Source organism: Ovis aries, chromosome X (genome assembly GCF_016772045.2).
Source record: "Ovis aries strain OAR_USU_Benz2616 breed Rambouillet chromosome X, ARS-UI_Ramb_v3.0, whole genome shotgun sequence".
Classification (NCBI taxonomy): Eukaryota; Metazoa; Chordata; class Mammalia; order Artiodactyla; family Bovidae; genus Ovis; species Ovis aries.
In genome coordinates this window covers 65,257,162-65,276,830 of record NC_056080.1, presented here as the reverse complement: position 1 = coordinate 65,276,830, position 19,669 = coordinate 65,257,162, and the positions used below count along the sequence as shown (strand labels likewise).

General features: G+C 37.9%; 1 protein-coding gene across 6 annotated transcripts in view; it reads left to right on the top strand.

Annotated features, from left to right (window-relative positions):
• PHKA1 (phosphorylase kinase regulatory subunit alpha 1) overlaps nt 1–19,669 on the top strand; it is a 171,903-nt gene that overhangs the window by 83,130 nt on the left and 69,104 nt on the right. For all 6 annotated transcript variants that reach the window (XM_027963242.3, XM_027963241.3, XM_027963240.3 and 3 more), the window contains exons 15-16: nt 15,171–15,280; nt 16,224–16,368. In XM_027963242.3, coding sequence (XP_027819043.1) covers nt 15,171–15,280; nt 16,224–16,368 — 255 coding nt within the window. The remainder of the gene's footprint in view (nt 1–15,170; nt 15,281–16,223; nt 16,369–19,669) is intronic.

Sequence of the window (19,669 nt, the reverse complement as noted above, 5' to 3'; positions counted from 1 at the left end):
TGCATGCTACTGCTAGTGCTAAGTCGCTTCAGTCATGTCTGACTCTGTGCAACCCCATAGATGGCAGCTCACCAGGCTCCCCGGTCCCTGGGATCCTCCAGGCAAGAAAACTGGAGTGGATTGCCATTTCCTTCTCCAATGCATGAAAGTGAAAAGTGAAAGTGAAGTCGCTTGATCATGTCCAACTCCTGGCAACCCCATGGACTGCAGCCTACCAGGCTCCTCTGTCCATGGGATTCTCCAGGCAAGAGTACTGAAGTGGGTTCCCATAGCCTTCTCCAATACTTCTGCATATACTAGCCAAAGGAAGGGAAAACAGGAACTCAAATAGATGTTTGTTCACTAATGTTCAAAGCAGCATTAGTCACAATAACCAAGATGTAGAAAATGCTCAAATGTTCATTGACAGGTGAATAGATAAACTTGTGTGTGTGTGTGTATACACATAACATATATAGGAATATCATTCATCTTTTTATTTAAAGGATGGAAATCCTAACACATGCCACAACATAGAACCGTAAAGATATTATACTAAATGAAGTAAGCAAGATAAAAATGGATAAATATGTATGATTCCACCTGTATGAGGTACTTAGTGGAGTCAGACAAAATATAGAATATAGAGACAAAACGTAGAATGGTGACTGCTATCAAAGAATCAAAGGGTGGTTGACAGAAGACCATAATGAGGAGTTATTATTCAGTGGATAAAAAGTTTCTGTTTGGGATAATGAAAAACTCCTGGAGATGGATGTGGTGATGATTGCAGAACAATGTGAATACACTTAATGCCACTGAACTATATGTTTAAAATGGTAAACTTAATGTTGTATATATATATATATATATATATATATATATATATATTTTACTACAGTAAAAGTCAATTAAAGTTTTAATACATTTTTGAAACATAATTCACATTTTGGGAACAATCAGACAGGACTCATAAACCATTCATTCATTCCAAAAATAGATTTAGAAGATGAATTTCACTAGAAAACTAGAATCTATTAAAAATCAAATAGAATTTCAAAACTAGAAAATACAATAAGTGAAATTAGAATGTAATATATGAGATTAATACCATAAGAGACAGTAGAAGAGAGGGTTAATGAACCAAAAAGTAAATCAGTATAAAATAGCCACATTAAAGCACATAAGAAAAAGGATAGAAAAAGGATGGAAAATCAAAACAGTATTAAGGATCAGTGAAAAGTTCTGGAGTTCAAGAACAAGGAAAAGAATGGAACAGGAACTGTTTGAAGAGATAGAAGTTTTTCAAATATTACTAAAAATATCAAGTTAAACATCCAAAAGGGCTAAAAATCTGTGGACAAGATAAATACAAACCTAAATTTAATAATCAAACTGGAAACCAAGACAAAGAGAAAATCTTACAAGAGCTAGAGTTAAGAAAACATACATTGGTTTCAAAGGAACAATGATCAAGGGTACAGCTGACTGTTCAACAAAACCAATGAACTCCACAGAACAACTGAAGGTCACTTATAAATTACTGAGAGAAAATAACTGCCATACTATAATTCTATATCCAGTGAAGATATCCTTCATAAATAAAGGTGATGCTAAGGCATATTCAGTTCAGTACAGTTCAGTTTAATTGCTCAGTCGTGTCCAACTCTTTGCAACCCCATGGACTGCAGCACGCCAGGCTTCCCTGTCCATCACCAAATCCCGGAGCCTACTCAAACTCACGTCCATTGAGTCAGTGACGCCATTCAACCATCTGATCCTTTCTGGTCCCCTTCTCCTCCTGCATTCAATCATTCCCAGCATCAAGGTCTTTTCCAATGAGTCAGTTCTTCGCATCAGGTAGCCAAAGTATTGGAGCTTCAGTAACAGCATCAGTCCTTCCAATGAATATTCAGGAATGATTCCTTTAGGATGGACTGGTTGGATCCTTGCTATCTAAGGGACTCTCAAGAGTCTTCTCCAACATCACAGTTCAAAAGCATCAATTCTTCAGTGCTCAGCTTTCTTTATAGTTTGACTCTCCCATCCATACATGACTACTGGAAAAACCATAGCTTTGACTAGATAGACCTTTGTTGGCAAAGTAATTAATGCCTGCTTTTTAATATGCTGTCTAGTTTGGTCATAGCTTTTCTTCCAAGGAGCAAGTGTCTTTTAATTTCATGGCTGCAGTCACCATCTGCAGTGATTTTGGAGCCCAAGAAAATAAAGTCTGCCACTGTTGCCACTGTTTCCCCGTCTATTTGCCATGAAGTGATGGGACCAGATACCATGATCTTACTTTTCTGAATGTTGAGCTTTAAGCCAACTTTTTCACTCCCTTCTTTCACTTTCATCAAGGGGCTGTTTAGTTCTTCTTCTATTTCTGCCATAAGTGTGGTGTCATCTGCATATCTGAGGTTATTGATATTTCTCCTGGCAATCTTGATTCCAGCTTGTGCTTCATCCAGTCCAGCATTTCTCATGATGTACCCTGCATATAAGTTAAATAAGCAGAGTGACGTTATACAGCCTTGACATACTCCTTTTCTGATTTGGAACCAGTCTGTTCTTCCATGTCCAGTTCTAACTGTTGCTTCCTGACCTGCATACAGATTTCTCAGGAGGCAGGTCAGGTGATCTGGTATTCCCATCTCTTTCAGAATTTTCCACAGTTTATTGTGATCCACACAGTCAAAGGGTTTGGCATAGTCAATAAAGCAGAAGTAGATGTTTTTCTGGAACTCTCTTGCTTTCTTCAGTGATCCGACATGTTGGCAATTTGACCTCTGGTTCCTTTGCCTTTTCTAAATCCAACTTAAACTTCTGGAATTTCACAGTTCATGTACTGTTGAAGTCTGGCTTGGAGAATTTTGAGCATTACTTTGCTAGTGTGTGAGATGAGTGCAATTGTGTTTTGAATATTCTTTGGCATTGCCTTTCTTTGGGATTGGGATGAAAACTGACCTTTTCCATTCCTGTGGCCACTGCTGAGTTTTCCAAATTTGTTGGCATATTAAGCACGGCACTTTAGCAGCATCATATTTTAGGATTTGAAATAGCTCAGATGCAATTCCATCACCTCCACTAGCTTTGTTTGTAGTGATGCTTCCTAAGGCCCACTTGACTTTGCATTCCAGGATGTCTGGCTCTAGGTGAGTGATCACACCATCGTGATTATCTAGGTCATGAAGATCTTTTTTGTATAGTTCTTCTGTGTATTCTTGCCACCTCTTCTTAATATCTTCTGCTTCCGTTAGGTCCATACCATTTCTGTGCTTTATTGAGCCCATCTTTACATGAAATGTTCCCTTTGTATCTCTAGTTTTCTTGAAGAGATCTCTAGTCTTTCCCATTCTATTGTTTTTCCTCGATTTCTTTGCATTGATCACTGAGGAAGACTTTCTTATCTCTCCTTGCTATTCTTTGGAACTCTGCATTCAAATGGGTGTATCTTTCCTTTTCTCCTTTGCCTTTCACTTCTCTTCTTTTCTCGGCTATTTATAAGGCCTCCTCAGACAACCATTCTGCCTTTTTGCATTTCTTTTTCTTGGGGATGGTCTTGATCACTGCCTCCTGTACAATGTCATAAACCTCCATCCATAGTTCTTCAGGCACTCTGTCTATCAGATCCAATCCCTTGAATCTATTTGTCACTTCCACTGTTAATTGTAAGGAATTTGACTTAGGTCATACCTGAATGGTCTAGTGGTTTTCCCTGCTTTCTTCAATTTGAGTCTGAATTTGGCAGTAAAGGCATGTTCAGATAAGTAAAAACTGACAATGTATTATTAGTGGACTCACACTAAAAGAAACATTAAAGGGAACTCTGGCAGAAGAAAAGTGATCACAGACAGAAAGAGAAATGGAAAGTGTAAATATAAGACTGTTGAATGTCTAAAACAACACTAATAACAATACTTTATGGATAAAATAAAAGTAGAAATGAAGTAAATGACAGAAATAGTAATAAATAAATAAAAGGCAGGATGTGAATGAAGTTTGTTGTAAGATTCTTGCATTGGGCTTCCCTGATAGCTCAGCTGGTAAATAATCCACCTACAATGCAGGAGACCTCAGTTCAATTCCTGGGTTGGGAAGATCCCCTGGAGAAAGGATAGGCTACCCACTCCTATGTTCTTGGGCTTCCCTTGTGGCTCAGCTGGTAAAGAAACTACCCGCAATGTGGGAGACCTGGATTCGATCCCTGGGTTGGGAAGATCCCCTGGAAAAGAGAAAGGCTACCCACTGCAGTATTCTGGTCTGGAGAGTTTCACGGACTGTATAGTCCATGGAGTCTCAAAGAGTCGGACATGACTGAGCAACTTTTTAAAAAATGGACTGTTTGAAACAATACTAATAATACTTTATGGATAAAATAAAAGTATAAATAAATGACAGAAATAGTAATAAATAAATAAAAGGCAGTATGTGAATGAAGTGTGTTATAAGATTCTTGCATTGTTCAAGAAGTGGTAAAAGCACTAATTTAACATAGACTCTAATCAGTCAAGGATGTATGCTTCACTCTCTAGGGCAATTTTACTCAAGCAGGAGTTCATGGCATAATTAAGCCCTACAGAAAAATTTTTTTCCATTCTCCCAAGGGTGGTAGACCCTAGTTCCAATTTAAATACAAGGAAGATAAGTTAATATATTCAATGAATATTTAGATAATTAAATCTCTGGTGGAATCCAGTTGAGAAGAGCTTCTCTGTAGTAACTATTAAAAGAATAGCAAAAGAATGTCTAACAATTTGATGTAGGGGAAATGATACAATAAAATTCTCATTTAATCCAAAGCAAGGCAAAAAAAGAGAAATAAGGAATAATAAATTAGGCAAATGGAGATCAAGAAGTAATATATAAGATTTAAATCCAAATATCCAGTAAATATATTAATATAAATGGGCTAAGTGTTTCAATTAAAAGACAGATATTGTCAAGTTGCATAATAAAGCAAAATCCAGCAACATACTACAGAAAGGAGTTTTACCTGAAAAGGACCCAGGTTGAAAACAAAAGTATAGAAAACAATATGCCATGCAATAATAAACGCACTGAAGCTGGTATAACTGTACTAATATCAGACAAAGTATACTAAAGGCAAAAAAATATTAATAGAAATAATGAATAGCATTTTATGGTGGTAAGGTATCAGTTTAACAGGCAGCTATTAAAAGAACTGAACATACACATTCCCTGGACCTATCACTCCCACTACTGGGTATATACTCTACAGAAATGCATACATATATGCTCTGAAAGACATGGACATGTGCAGCAAAGAGTTAACATGACAGGTCAGAAATGCTATCCTTAGAAAAGCCTGCTTGCAAAGTTGGCCCTTGGCTAGCATCTGAAGACTCAGATTTAGGAAGGGTTTCCACCATCCCCTAACTGATAAGGATAATTTGCTCTAAGTTGAGCAAACAACATGGCTTATACTGAACACCAGATTTTCTTCTAAGAGTCTAGAATTTTGGTGCAGGCCAGGCAGAGTGTGCTCATGTGACCAGCACTTTAAAAAAACATTGGGTACTGAGTCTACTGCTGATAGGCAGCACTTCACACATGTTGTCACAGCACATGTGTGATGCTGGAAGAATTAAGCATGTGGTGTGTGACTACTGGGACAGGATGTTGAAAGCTTATTTCTGGTTTCCTTTAGACTTTGCCCCATGCACATTTTTCCCTTTACTGATTTTGCCTTGTATCTTTTTGCTGTAATAAATATTAACCTCAAGTATGACTATTTGCTGAGTCCCACGAATCCTCTGCCTATGAGTCACATCATCACCAAATCTGGGGTGATTTTCAGGACTCCCCACATACTGCTAACAGTGGTGGGATTGTCTGGCATGACCTTAACTCACTTAAATATGGCAAAAACATTGTTTGAGAAAAGGATGGTAGAGGATGACAAACCTGTGGTACTGGGCATCTGTGGAATTATCTGTGGTATAAAAATGTAGTTGAGCTGCTATCTGTTGTAGGAGGTAAAAGTTACCCTATGGAATTTTAAAATGTTAGATCCAACTCCAAGAGAGTTGGCTCGAAGCATCCTCTGGCTACTTTTGGACACAATGGCTAAAGTGAGAGGGAAAAGTGCAACCTGGGTGCCTTTTGTTTTTATTTCCTCCTCCAGGCTGGAGGAAAAGGGTCCAAACATTCCCAAAGGTGAACTTAGAATTGGCCAAAGTCTTGAAAAGTTTGTGTTCTTTTTGTTCATGTGTGTGTGGTGGGGGCGCAGGTGAGGGGAGTGCGAGCTGGGCTGGGGGTGGAAGTTAAATCACTTCCCAGTTGTTGTTCTTGTTGTTCAGTCCCTCAGACATGTCCAACTCTTTGTGACCCCATAGACCGCAGCATGCCAGGCTTCCCTGTCCTTCACCATCTCCCGGAGCTTGCTCAATCTCATGTCCGTTGAGTTAGTGATGCCATCCAACCATCTCATCCTCTGTCGTCTCCTTCTCCTGGTTTCAATCTTTCCCAGCATCAGGGTCTTTTCTAATGAGTCGGCTCTTGGCATCAGGTGGCCAAAGTATTGGAGCTTTAGCTTCAGCATCAGTCCTTCCAATGAATATTCAGGATTGATTTTCCTTAGGATTGACTGGTTTGATTTCCTTGCAGTCTAAGGGACTCTCAAGAATCTTTTCCAAAACCACAGTTCAAAAGCATCAGTTCTTTGGTGCTCAGACTTCTTTATGGTCCAACTCTCACATCTATACATGACTACTGGAAAAACCATAGCTTTGACTATATGGACCTTTGTAGGCAAAATAATGTCTCTGCTTTTTAATATGCTGTCTAGGTTTGTCATAGCTTTTCTTCCAAGGAGCAAGTGTCTTTAAATTTTGTGGCTGCAGTCACCATCTGCAGTGATTCTGGAGCACAACAAAATTAAGTCTGTCACTGTTTCCATTGTTTCCCCATCTATTGCCCCATCACTTCCCAGAGCTGGAGCAAAATGTTATAAATAAAAAATCAAAGGGAGAAAAACACTCTAGCCATTGCTACCACAGCCTTCTACCCTCACTCCTACATTTCAACAGGGATCTCCCTGCAGCTACAACAGTAAGCCTGTAAATGCTGGATTTTCTGCTCAAAGTTTGAGAAAACTTGAGCAAAGGGTAGAAAGGAGGAACTTTTAAAAATGACTTTGTATTTTGTGGCTATTGCATCTTGGCGTATAATAGACACTGATATAAAATGTTATATTGTAGTCTCATAAAGCTAGAGGGATCATTTCTATCAGGAAAAGTTGCAAAAAGAAAATAGTGGGATACAACTACTTTGCTTTTTGCTGCCAATGAGCAGATTGGAATCCAAACTCTTTGAGTATTGGAAATAAAACTAGTCTCTGTAACTATGATTTTTGCTATCTTTTTTTTTTTTTTTACTATTGGAGTTTCAAGAAAAAGGAAGACAACATGAAAAGAGAGGCAGTCTTCAGATGAAAATACACTTTTTGAGTTTAAAATGCAGTTTTTAGTTGTGAAATCAAATGTGTTATTCTTAGGCTGATATTTCTTTTTCATCCTCTTGTGCACATTTTTGACTGTTAATTTGGAATGTAAGGCACAATAAGAAGAGCCTGTGAGAGTATTGTTTGTCACTTGGGCTTGGACTTGGACCTAAACCATGGTTGACCAGTCCTGTACCATCTCAGCTTTGCTGCTACCTAAGAAAAGTTCTCTTGGCATCCTAAATTTACAGATTCTAATTCCGTGGATCTGACTCTCAGCTGAAACCTGATAAGGTCTGCTATAGACTATTCCCACATCAGCACCAGATGTGCTGAACTGAAAACAGGCACAGGCTAAATGAACTCTAAATGAACCCTGTGAGGTTTAAATAAATTCACACTTGGATTGTTGCAGATTTGAATCACCCTTCTTATGATCCTAAATTGTAAAACCACCCCTGATGCTGGCTGGACCATTTGAGTCAGTTGAGTTGCAGATGGCCAAGGGAAAAGTCTTATTTTCTGATGGGACTATCTGAAATTGATCCTCTGATTGGCTCTATATTTCTAATACAAAAGCTGGTTACATTCCTAATGTGATTTCTGTGAAAGCTGCAAATTGAAGGAGGGCATATGATAGGGAATGTGACATGCTCCACCATTCCTCTCAGATCAAACTCTTGATCCTTCCTGAGCCTGCGTTCCTGCTGTTGATGATCATGTTTGACTTTCTAGATTAGTTACAGCTTAAAATAGACTGTTAGCCTGACTCTACTTCCTTCTCCTTCCCCCTAATACATAAACAGCCTGACTCTACTTCCTTCTCCTCCCTAATACATAAACCTAAATAAGGCAGTATGTTTATTAAATGTAGCTGTCCACATAAAAAGAATGATCTTTTCTAGGCTGTTCACTGGATAATTGATCAGGGTGAAAGGAATGGGAAGTATGAAAACCCAATTTTAAAACATTTGAAAATTGAGAATTTCATCTTTTTTTCCTTTCATAAAGGGATTCTTTATTTTATTTTATCTTTACTTTACAATATTGTATTGGTTTTGCCATACATCAACATGAATCTGCCACAACCAATTCCTGGACACGATACATCTTTCCGATTAAGTTATTTTAACATGTTTGCCTTTGAAAATGCTTTTAAACTTCTTACATACAACTCTGCTAGACAAAAGGTGTGTATGAGAGGAGAGGATGATTGTACAATTATAACTGCTAAATGGGACACACAGATTTTCTAACAGTGGAGAAAAAACACCTGAGGAGGCATGAGTGAAGGATGAGGGCATTAATGATCTTTGATTTTTAGAAATGGAAATTTTGAAATTCCTGGAAGCTTTCCTCTTCTCCTTAATAAAAGCATGGGTCGTCTTCCCTGCTGCTGAGAGTGCTTTGAATTCAAATTGACTGCTAATCCCAGAGTCAGATCTGACAGCTAACTATGAGACAGCAGGGGATGACTCTTGCTCCTCTACCTTCCACTCAGCACCTCTGCGTGTCATCCACACTTGCAAGGCAGATGAACTGGTGCCCTGAAAAAACAAAATTGTTTGGATCCAGCTACCTTCAGAAAACAGTCCCATTGAAACCAAATTCTGAACTGAATTTTTTGGACTGGATTGGAAACACTAAGGCAGGAAGCCTCACAGTAAGAGGTTAGCCGCATTAGGGATTCTGTTAACCTAAACTGCCTAATTAATGTGTGTCCTACTTGGGATGCCCTAATGATTATAAATTATTTTTGTCCAATGATACTGCGTGTTCCCTCTTGCATTGTACTTGTCAGTGAGCCTTGACTATCCTGGCACTGCCTCAGCTCTAGAAAGGCATTCAGGTCAGGCTGAGAGGTTAAAGCGTCTGCCTGGAATGCGGGAGACCTGGGTTTGATCCCTGGGTTGGGAAGATGCCCTGGAGAAGGAAATGGCAACCCACTCCAGTACTCTTACCTGGAGAATCCTATGGAGGGAGGAGCCTGGTAGGGTACAGTCCATGGGGTCGCAAAGAGTCGGACACAACTGAGCGACTTCACTTTACTTTACTTTACTTTACTTTACTTTACTTTACTTTACTTTACTTTACTTTACTTTACTTTACTTTACTTACAGTTTACTGCCCAGGCTTGTGTTGTGCCTGAATTGATGCTTCAAGTATTTTTTTAAAAAAATCTTTAATGGAAACTTAAGGAGAAAACCATCTGGCTTTTGAAGGTACTTGTTTATGGTGATGAATTTGTTTTGTCTGCTCAGTATAAGACCCCTGAAGACATAACTGAGAACAATATGGCAGGTTGGTCTCACTTTGCTGTGTCAAGTCCTTATGAAAAAGACACCTTGGACAAGAGACCAGAAGGTGGAGTTTGGAGTTTTGGTACATGCTAGGCAGAGGGTGCCTATCCTACCAGCCCCTAATAAAAACAAACACTGGACAGTGAGTCTCTAATGAGCTTCCTTAGTAGACATTTCATACATTTTGTCAAAATATGATGCTGGAGAAATTAAACATCACTGCGTAACTCCACTAGGAAGAGGACTCTTACAAGTTTGTGCCTGTTTTCCTCTGGACTTTGACCATGCACCTTTTTTCTTTGCTGATTTTGCTTTGTATCCCTTTGCTGTAATAAACCTTACCATTAGTATAGATCTATGCTGAGTCCTTTGCCAACAAAAGTCTATCTACTCAAAGGTATGGTTTTTCCAGTAGTCATGTATGGATGTGAGTCGGACTATAAAGAAAGCTGAGTGCCAAAGAATTGATGGTTTTGAACTGTTGTGTTGGAGAAGACTCTTGAGAGTTCCTTGGACTGCAGGGAGATCAAACCAAAATCGATCCTAAAGTAAATCAGTCCTGAATATTCACTGGAAGGACTGATCCTGAAGCTGAAACCCCAATATTTGGCCACCTGATGTGAAGAGCTGACTCATTGGAAAAGATCCTGGTGCTGGGAAAGATTGAGGGCAGGAGGAGAAGGGGACGACAGAGGATGAGATGGTTGGGAGGCATCACAAACTCGATGAACATGAGTTTGAGCAAGCTCCAGGCGTTGGTGATGGACAGGGAAGCCTGGTGTGCTACAGTCCACGGGGTTGCAAAGAGTCAGACATGACTGAGTGACTGAACTGAACTGATGCTGAATCCTGTGAATCACAAACATAGAAGTGATCTTTGGGAATTCCCACACAACAAGAATGTTCATAGGAACTTTAAATGAAAACAAAAAACTGGAGGAAAAAATCAAATGTCTGTCAACAAGTGAATGGATAAATAACAATGCATTCATACATTGAATGTATATAGCAATGAAAAAGAATGAACTAATTCTAAGTACAACAATATGGATGAATCTTATGGACACAATGTTGAGTGAAAGAAACCAGATACAAAAACTAGATAATGTATGATGCTATTAGTATAAAGCTAAAAAATGGACGAATCATACTTACTTGTATTTGAAGTTTTAATGGTGGTTAACTTTGAGGCCTATAGGATATTAATACCTAGGAAGCGGCATAAAAGAGGCTAATGCAGGGCTAGTACTGTTCTATATCCTGATTTGGGTTGTGTGTTTCTGTGTAAAAATTCATCAAATTTTATATTTAAGGTTCATGTGTTTAACTGCATGTATATTATACTATAAGCAATTTTGAATAAAAGAACCTAGCATCCATTGATGGATGAAAAGATAAACAAAATGTGTTATATGCATACAATGAAGTTTTATTCAGCCTTAAAAAAGGATAAAATTCTGACACTGTAAAATAGATGAACCTTCAGACATTGTTCTAAGTGGAATAGGCCAGTCACAAAAAGATATTGTATGACTCTACATATATGAGTTATCTAGAGTAAGCAAATTCATTAAGACAGAAAGAATGGTGATTACCAGGGACTGGGAGGAAGGGAGCCTGGGGAGTTATTGTTTAATGGTTATAGTTTCAGTTTGGGAAAATGAAAAATTTCTAAAGATGGGTGGAAGTGATAGTTGTACGACATTGCAAATGTATTTAATGTCACTGAACAGTTAAAATGGTAAATTTTATGTATATTTTACCATAATACAATAAAAATAAATAAAATGGAAGGAACAGTAGATAAACCTACTTGTGATGTCAATCTCAGGTAAAATGTGTGCTGTATAGAGTGGACCCTGGAATATGGCCAAAGGTGTTGATAGCTCTCTGGTTCTGTCCCTAAGAGTGAAGCAACACTTAAAAAGTGGCATATTTGTTAGGTATCATACGTAGGATAAAGAGGAGACAAAAATGAAATCCCTAAGAAGAATGGGTTATAGCCCCCCACCCCCCAAAAAAGTGGTACTAATTCTGTTAGTACTGATATGAAGGATATTTAATATATATTCTGGGAAAAAAGGGTTTGAGAGCTATGTGTATTGTGCTGTCCTTTATTATAAAAGGGAAAATTGTGTGTGAATAAGTGAAATATTTCCTCATAAGAGTTATTGGTATTATAATTGCCTTTTGAAAGACAAAAAGAAATGCATGCATTTAACATAGACATCAATTATCAGATATATTCTAATTTCAGAATGCTAAACTATTAAAAAAACAACATCTTATATTCAAGGAAATAAGATGGATGTGTTTGTGAATGTGCACAGTGTGTGTACACACATACATATGTGTATATATACACATACAAGACATTGAGACACACATGTATATATTTATATTTTCATTAAAATTGTGCCTTACTTTTGTAGCTGATAGTTAAAGTCTTCCCTCTTTTTCCAGTTTTCAAAATAGCTCCTCTGAAAGTAAATTTTACTCTAACAGTCCACAAAATTTCCTATCAGATATAAGAATATTAAAATATCTTGATTTTTCTGGATAAAATGTGTTCTCCCATTGAATAAAATGTGTCAGTAGTATGCTATTGAAGGAGATCAAGATGCACTCTTATTTCACTTTTTCCAGTTTAGTTTGCCATCTTTAAACTGATGAGGTTTTTGTTCAGCTTTCTTGAAGCATAGTTAATACTGGTAAGTCTGATAATCAGAATAGCTTTTGGGGGGCGGTGCTAAGATGGCAGAGGAATAGGAAGGGGAGACCACTTTCTCCCCCACAAATTCATCAAAAGAACATTTGAACGCTGAGTAAATTCCACAAAACAACTTCTGAATGCCAGCAGAGGACACCAGGCACCCAGAAAAGCAGCCCATTGTCTTCAAAAGATGTTTTATCAATGGTGCTGTATAGAAGGAGAAGTCTTGAGACTACTGTAAAAATAAGACTGAAAACCAGAAGCAGGAGGCTTAACTCCAAACCCTGAGAACACCAGAGAACTCCTGACTCCAGGGAACATTAATCGACAGGAGCTCATCAAACGCCTCCATACCTACACTGAAACCAAGCACCACCCAAGGGCCAACAAGTTCCAGAGCAAGACATACCACACAAATTCTCCAGCAACACAGGAACACAGCCCTGAGCTCCAATATACAGGCTGCCCAAAGTTACTCCAAAACCACTGACATCTCATAACTCATTACTGGACACTTCATTGCACTCCAGAGAGAATAAATCCAGCTCCACCCACCAGAACACCACCACAAGCTTCCCTAACCAAGAAACCTTGACAAGCCACCCATACAACCCCACCAACAGCAAGGAAACTCCACAATAAAGAGAGCTCCACAAACTGCCAGAATACAGAAAGGCCACCCCAAACTCAGCAATATAAAGAAGATGAAGAGACAGAGGAATACCCAACAGGTAAAGGAACAGGATAAATGCCCACCAAACCAAACAAAAGAGGAAGAGAGAGGGGATCTACCTGATAAAGAATTCCAAATAATGATAGTGAAAATGATCCAAAATCTTGAAAACAAAATGGAATCACAGATAAATAGCCTGGAGACAAGGATTGAGAAGATGAAAGAAAGGTTTAACAAGGACCTAGAAGAAATAAAAAAGAGTCAATATATAATGAATAATGTAATAAAGGAAATCAAAAACACTCTGGAGGCAACAAATAGTAGAATAACAGAGGCAGAAGATGGGATTAGTGAAGTAGAAGATAGAATGGTAGAAATAAATGAATCAGAGAGGAAAAAAAGAAAACTATAAACTATAAACAGAAACTATAAAACTCCTAAAGGAGAATATAGGCAAAACACTCTCTGACATAAATCACAGCAGGATCCTCTATGACTCACCTCCCAGAATATTGGAAATAAAAGCAAAAATAAACAAATGGGACCTAATTCAACTTAAAAGCTTCTTCTGCACAACAAAGGAAACTATAAGCAAGGTGAAAAGACAGCCTTCAGAATGGGAGAAAATAATAGCAAATGAAGCAACTGACAAAGAATCTCAAAAATATACAAGCAATTCCTGCTGCTCAATTCTAGAAAAATAAACGACCCAATCAAAAAATGGGCCAAAGAACTAAACAGACATTTCTCCAAAGAAGACATACAGATGGGTAACAAACACATGAAAAGATGCTCAACATCACTCATTATCAGAGAATTGCAAATCAAAACCACAATAAGGTACCATTTCACGCCAGTCAGGATGGCTGCGGTCCAAAAGTCTACAAGCAATAAATGCTGGAGAGGGTGTGGAGAAAAGGGAACCATCTTACTGTTGGTGGGAATGCAAACTAGTACAGCCACTATGGAGAACAGTTTGGAGGTTCCTTCAAAAACTGGAAATAGAATTGCCTTATGACCCAGCAATCCCACTTCTGGGCCTACACACCGAGGAAACCAGAATTGAAAGAGACACGTGCACCCCAATGTTCATCACAGCACTGTTTATAATAGCCAGGACATGGAAGCAACCTAGATGTCCATCAGCAAACGAATGGATAAGAAAGCTGTGGTACATATACACAATGGAGTATTACTCAGCCATTAAAAAGAATACATTTGAATCAGTTCTAATGAGGTGGATGAAACTGGAGCCTATTATACAGAGTGAAGTAAGCCAGAAAGAAAAACACCAATACAGTATACTAACGCATATATATATGAAATTTAGAAAGATGGTAACGATAACCCTGTATGCGAGACAGCAAAAGAGACACAGATGTATAGAATAGTCTTTTGGACTCTGTGGGAGAGGGAGAGGGTGGAATGATTTGGGAGAATGGCATTGAAACATGTATAATATCATATATGAAATGCATCGCCAGTCCAGGTTCGATGCATGATACTAGATGCTCGGGGCTGGTGCACTGGGAGGACCCAGAGGGATGGTACGGGGAGGGAGGACGGAGGGGGGTTCAGGATGGGGAACACGTGTATACCTGTGGCAGATTCATGTTGATGTATGGCAAAACCAATACAATATTGTAAAGTAATTAACCTCCAATTAAATAAATTTATATTTTTTAAAAAAGAATAGCTTTTGTGCTTTTCATGAGCTTTAAGGAAATTCAATGTTTGAATGTTGGTAATAGCATTCTATCATTCTTAGAACTATTAATTTTTATATGCATTCTTATCTCATGTAGATGATTTGACTTTTTTATAAGAGCATAATTTGTTTTAAGAACACAGATAACTACCTATTCTTTCTCTTGGAAAGCCCATGCTGCTTATATTGGCCCTGTACATGACATGGACATTAACTTTGAGACACAGAACTTATTTTGTTCAATAAGGAAGCATAAATTAATGCAAAAAAAATATTTGCTGGTAGAATTTGTGCACTGAAAATATCTTAACCATTTCTCAATTCTATATCAGGGTGCAACAGTAGAATGAAACTCAGTGGAAGACCCTACAGACACATGGGTGTCCTTGGAACTTCAAAACTCTATGACATTCGGAAAACTATCTTTACCTTCACTCCACAGGTGGGTGGAATGAGCTTTGATGTGCATTGAGATGAATGAAAATAAAAGAGAAACACTATAGAAATAAAGCATTTACTGGAGTTGGGAGAAGTGTCAGAGTTCCATGGGACCTTGTACATATTAAGCTGCTTAGTAAATATTTGTTGAGTTGGGCTGAATTGATGTTGCAGCAAAGAGCTATGCCAAGTAACTGTGGCTACCAAGAGTAATCCTTGGTATTGCAGAAGCAGCGAGTACTCTTTATTAAAGATTAAATATAATACTGTATCCTTTATAAACAAAATATAGTCTTTTTTGGTAATATTCAGCTACTAAATTAGATCTTCTATTTCTTTCTGAGATGGGCCCTTTTTACATGCTTAGAAATTTTTCATATCCTCTTCTAAACAAAAATGTCAGTACTATTTTAGCCATGAGATACATTGTTTATTAGCATGATGTTTATTACCCATATTATAGTAGCAAGCCTTATTATATATGTGTATAGGAGTAGAAACTATTTTCTGGAAAGAAAGATTCAGTTCCCCATTTGTTATCTTACATCTGAAATAGTGCACTGAAGTACAGATGAAAGAATAATGGACCAGAAATTCTATCTCTGATTTTGCCATTTGCTAGTCATATAACTTTGCTAATCTACTCAGTGTCTCTTGGCCTTACTTTTTGTCTATTAAAAAGGAGAAAAGCCCTCACTGGGTTGTTAGAACTAAATAAAATCATGTGCTTGAAAACAATTTGTTAACTATAGCACACTAAAAATGTCCAAGACAACTATATGTACTAATAGGCCACCAGATACTTTGGGAAGAATTAGGCATTAAATTTGGAGGTATTGTTGCCTCTGTGATATCTTATACACCATTATGAATATATGAGTATTTTAAAATATTATTTGATAGTTATGAGATTAATTATGCTAAACCATTATTTTTCTTTTTCTTAGTTTATAGACCAGCAACAATTCTACCTGGCTCTAGACAACAAGATGATAGTGGAAATGCTTAGAACAGACCTCTCCTATCTCTGTAGCCGCTGGAGAATGACAGGCCAGCCCACCATCACCTTCCCCATCTCACACAGCATGCTTGGTAAGGTTGTATGAGGCAAGGAATGAATGTCTTCTTGGAATAAGTTGTGTGATTAGCCCTTCAAAATCATAGTCACTGGAAAGCTGCTTTTTGTCATTTATTCTTTCAGCAGTTTATTAAGCTTTTGTTTTGTACCAGGCACTTTTCAAAGCACTAGGCATACCTGGGGTGAATAAGGTAGATGAGGTTTCTGCTCTTATGGAGCTTATGTTTTTGAATAAATATGTAACAGAAAACCAATTCACAAGAATATTTCAGGTGGTTTGAGAGCTATAATCCAAGATATGTAATAGAATAACTTGTTTGGGGCTACTTTAGATAATTGGTTTCTAGGCCAGTTTACAGAAAGTTTATTAATAAAACTCATTTTAAAGACAATCTCACTCTAGTGGAACATCAAGGCTTTATAGATAAATTCCCAGACTTTTCTTTCCAAGGCTTGTCTAACTGAAGAAATAAATCTAGCAGAGAAAAGTAAAAAGGCTTTCAGTTTATCTTTTCTTTATTAGCTGGGCTTCCTGGCATTGCTTACTTGAAACTGAGTGAGAGGTTTATTGTTCTCTAAGTTCCTGAAGGACTAGAGCCAATACTGAAGCACTGTTTCCTTTCTGTATCTCTGCTATTGCTTCCAAAAGCCTGTTTGTACTGCCAAAGTACATAGAATTTCTTTTCATTAGAGAAGAATCCTTTGTCATAAGTCATTCAAAGTCCAGGCAGACTTAGGGATTTTGATCACATCTCTAAAGTGCTTCAAAAGCACTGGAGTTGAGGAAGTAGGGTAGTCTTTCTTCTTTATATAAGACAATTATCAAATACCCAGTTAATAACTACTGTGTTTGCAGAACTATCTTCAGAAAAGTATAAAGTCTAATTGGAGAGGCAAAGCTAATTCACAAAAATAATAGAAAACAATTCAAGACAGTATATAAAGAATTACTAAACCATTAGATTAGTATTGTATACTGACAGTGATCACATTGTTAATAAAAATTTATTTACTAGGTGGGACTTATTCAGGCTTTTTGGGATGTGTGGTATTCATATGAAAGGAGAAAAGAAGTAAAGCCACTTTAGGTGAGGGAAGAAAAATACCATGGGTGAAGCTGAGAGGCAGGGATGCACGTGACCTGTGAGTGGACAGTGAAGAAGCCAAGATGAATAGAGAGGAGCTTGCATGTTGGAATATGTGAAGTGAAAGTCACTCAGTCGTATCCGACTCTTTGCAACTGCATGGACTATACAGTCCATGGAATTCTCCAGGCCAAAATATTGGCGTGGGTAGCCTTTCCTTTCTCCAGGGGATCTTCCCAACCCAGTGATTGAGGCCAGGTCTCCTGCATTGCAAGTGGAATATTTACTGAGCCACAAGGGAAGCCCATGTTGGAGTATAAGTATCAACAAAATTGGGCAAGTAAGGTAGGGTCAGATTATAAAGACCTTAAAGAGATGGGAATACCAGACCACCTGACCTGCCTCCTGAGAAATCTGTATGCAGGTCAAGAAGCAACAGTTAGAACCAGATGTGGAACAACAGACTGGTTCCAAATTGGGAAAGGAGTACAGCAAGGCTGTACATTGTCGTGCTGCTTATTTAACTTATATGCAGAGTACATCATGTGAAAAGCCTGCCTGGATGAAGCACAAGCTGGAATCAAGATTGCAGGGAAAAATATCAATAACCTCAGATATGCAGATACACCACCCTTATGGCAGAAAGTGAAGGGGAACTAAAGAGCCTCTTAATGAAAGTGAAAGAGGAGAGTGAAAAAGCCAGCTTAAAACTCAACATTCAAAAAGCTAAGATTTTGGCATCAGGTCCCATCATTTCATGGCAAATAGATGAGGAAACAATAGAAACAGTGGCAGACATTATTTTCTTGGGCTCCAAAATCACTGCATATGGTGGCTGCAGCCATGAAATTAAAAGATGCTTGCTCCTTGGAAGAAAAGCTATGACAAACCTAGACAACATATTAAAAAGCAGAGACATTTCTTTACTGACAAAGATCTGTATAGTCAAGCCCTTGGTTTCTCCAGTAGTCATGTCTGGATGTGAGAGTTGGATCATAAAGAAAGCTGAGCACCAAAGAATTGATGGTTTTGAACTGTGCTGTTGGAGAAGACTCTTGAGAGTCGCTTAGACAGCAAGGAGATCCAACCAGTCCATCCTAAGGGAAATCAGTCCTGAATATTCATTGGAAGGACTGATGTTGAAGCTGAAACTCCAAAACGTTGGCCACCTGATGGGAAGAACTGACTCATTTGAAAAGACCCTGATGCTGGGAAAGATTGAAGGTGGGAGGATAAGGGGACAACAAAGGATAGATGGTTGGATGGCATCACTGACTCAGTGGACATGAGTTTGAATAAGCTCCGGGAGTTGGTGATGGACAGGGAGGCCTGGCGTGCTGTGGTCCATGGGGTTGCAAAGAGTCGGACATGACTGCATGACTGGACTGAACTAACTGAATCATAATGTCACAGATCAATTACACAAAAATAATTAAAGATATAGAAAATTAACAAACTCTGTGTTTATATGAAACAGAAAGAAATCCAGAAATCAGAACATACAAAGAATGTTTATTTTTTAAAGTATAAATAATATAGATGATTTTGCCAGACATAGGCCATAAAACTAATTAAAACAAAACAATTTCTAAAAAACCTGACCATGAAGGAATTAAAATTTTTGCAAATAATTCTTCAATTAAAGAGGAAATTTTAAAAAAAGAAAAAGAAATAAAGAGGAAATCCAAGTTAAAATTATTTAGTGTTTTAAAACGAAAAATGGTACCACTACTTATCAAAACTTGAGATTTGGTCAAAGTAATATTTGGAAATTTTCATTTTCTTGAATATTTTCACTTTGGAAAAAAAAAGTTCTGTTTCCAGACGAAAAGGAGTAGACATACTTTTCCCTATTCTTCCTGCTATGTATAGCTAAAATTCAGGACATTACTATAATACAAACATAAGAAGACTTGGAAAGTTGGAAAAAAGAAAGAAGACTTTGAACTTAAGAAATGACACAGCAGTGAATTTCTTGGGTTTTCCTTCTGCCTCATATATTGTGGATTGGATGCTGGAAAAGTTATCATCCCAGAAACACAAATGGGTACAAATTTTAAAAGTTCCAGGAAAAACTTTCTCCCTTTAGCCCAAAGAACAGGGAAAGGGCAGCCTAGCCAGACAGAAAGCTTCTAGACAATTAAATGTTCTAATCCATCCAAATGACAAGCAAAAAAACTACACCCCATTCCCATCACTGTCAGCAAGGCTAGGTGGAGAACCTAGACTA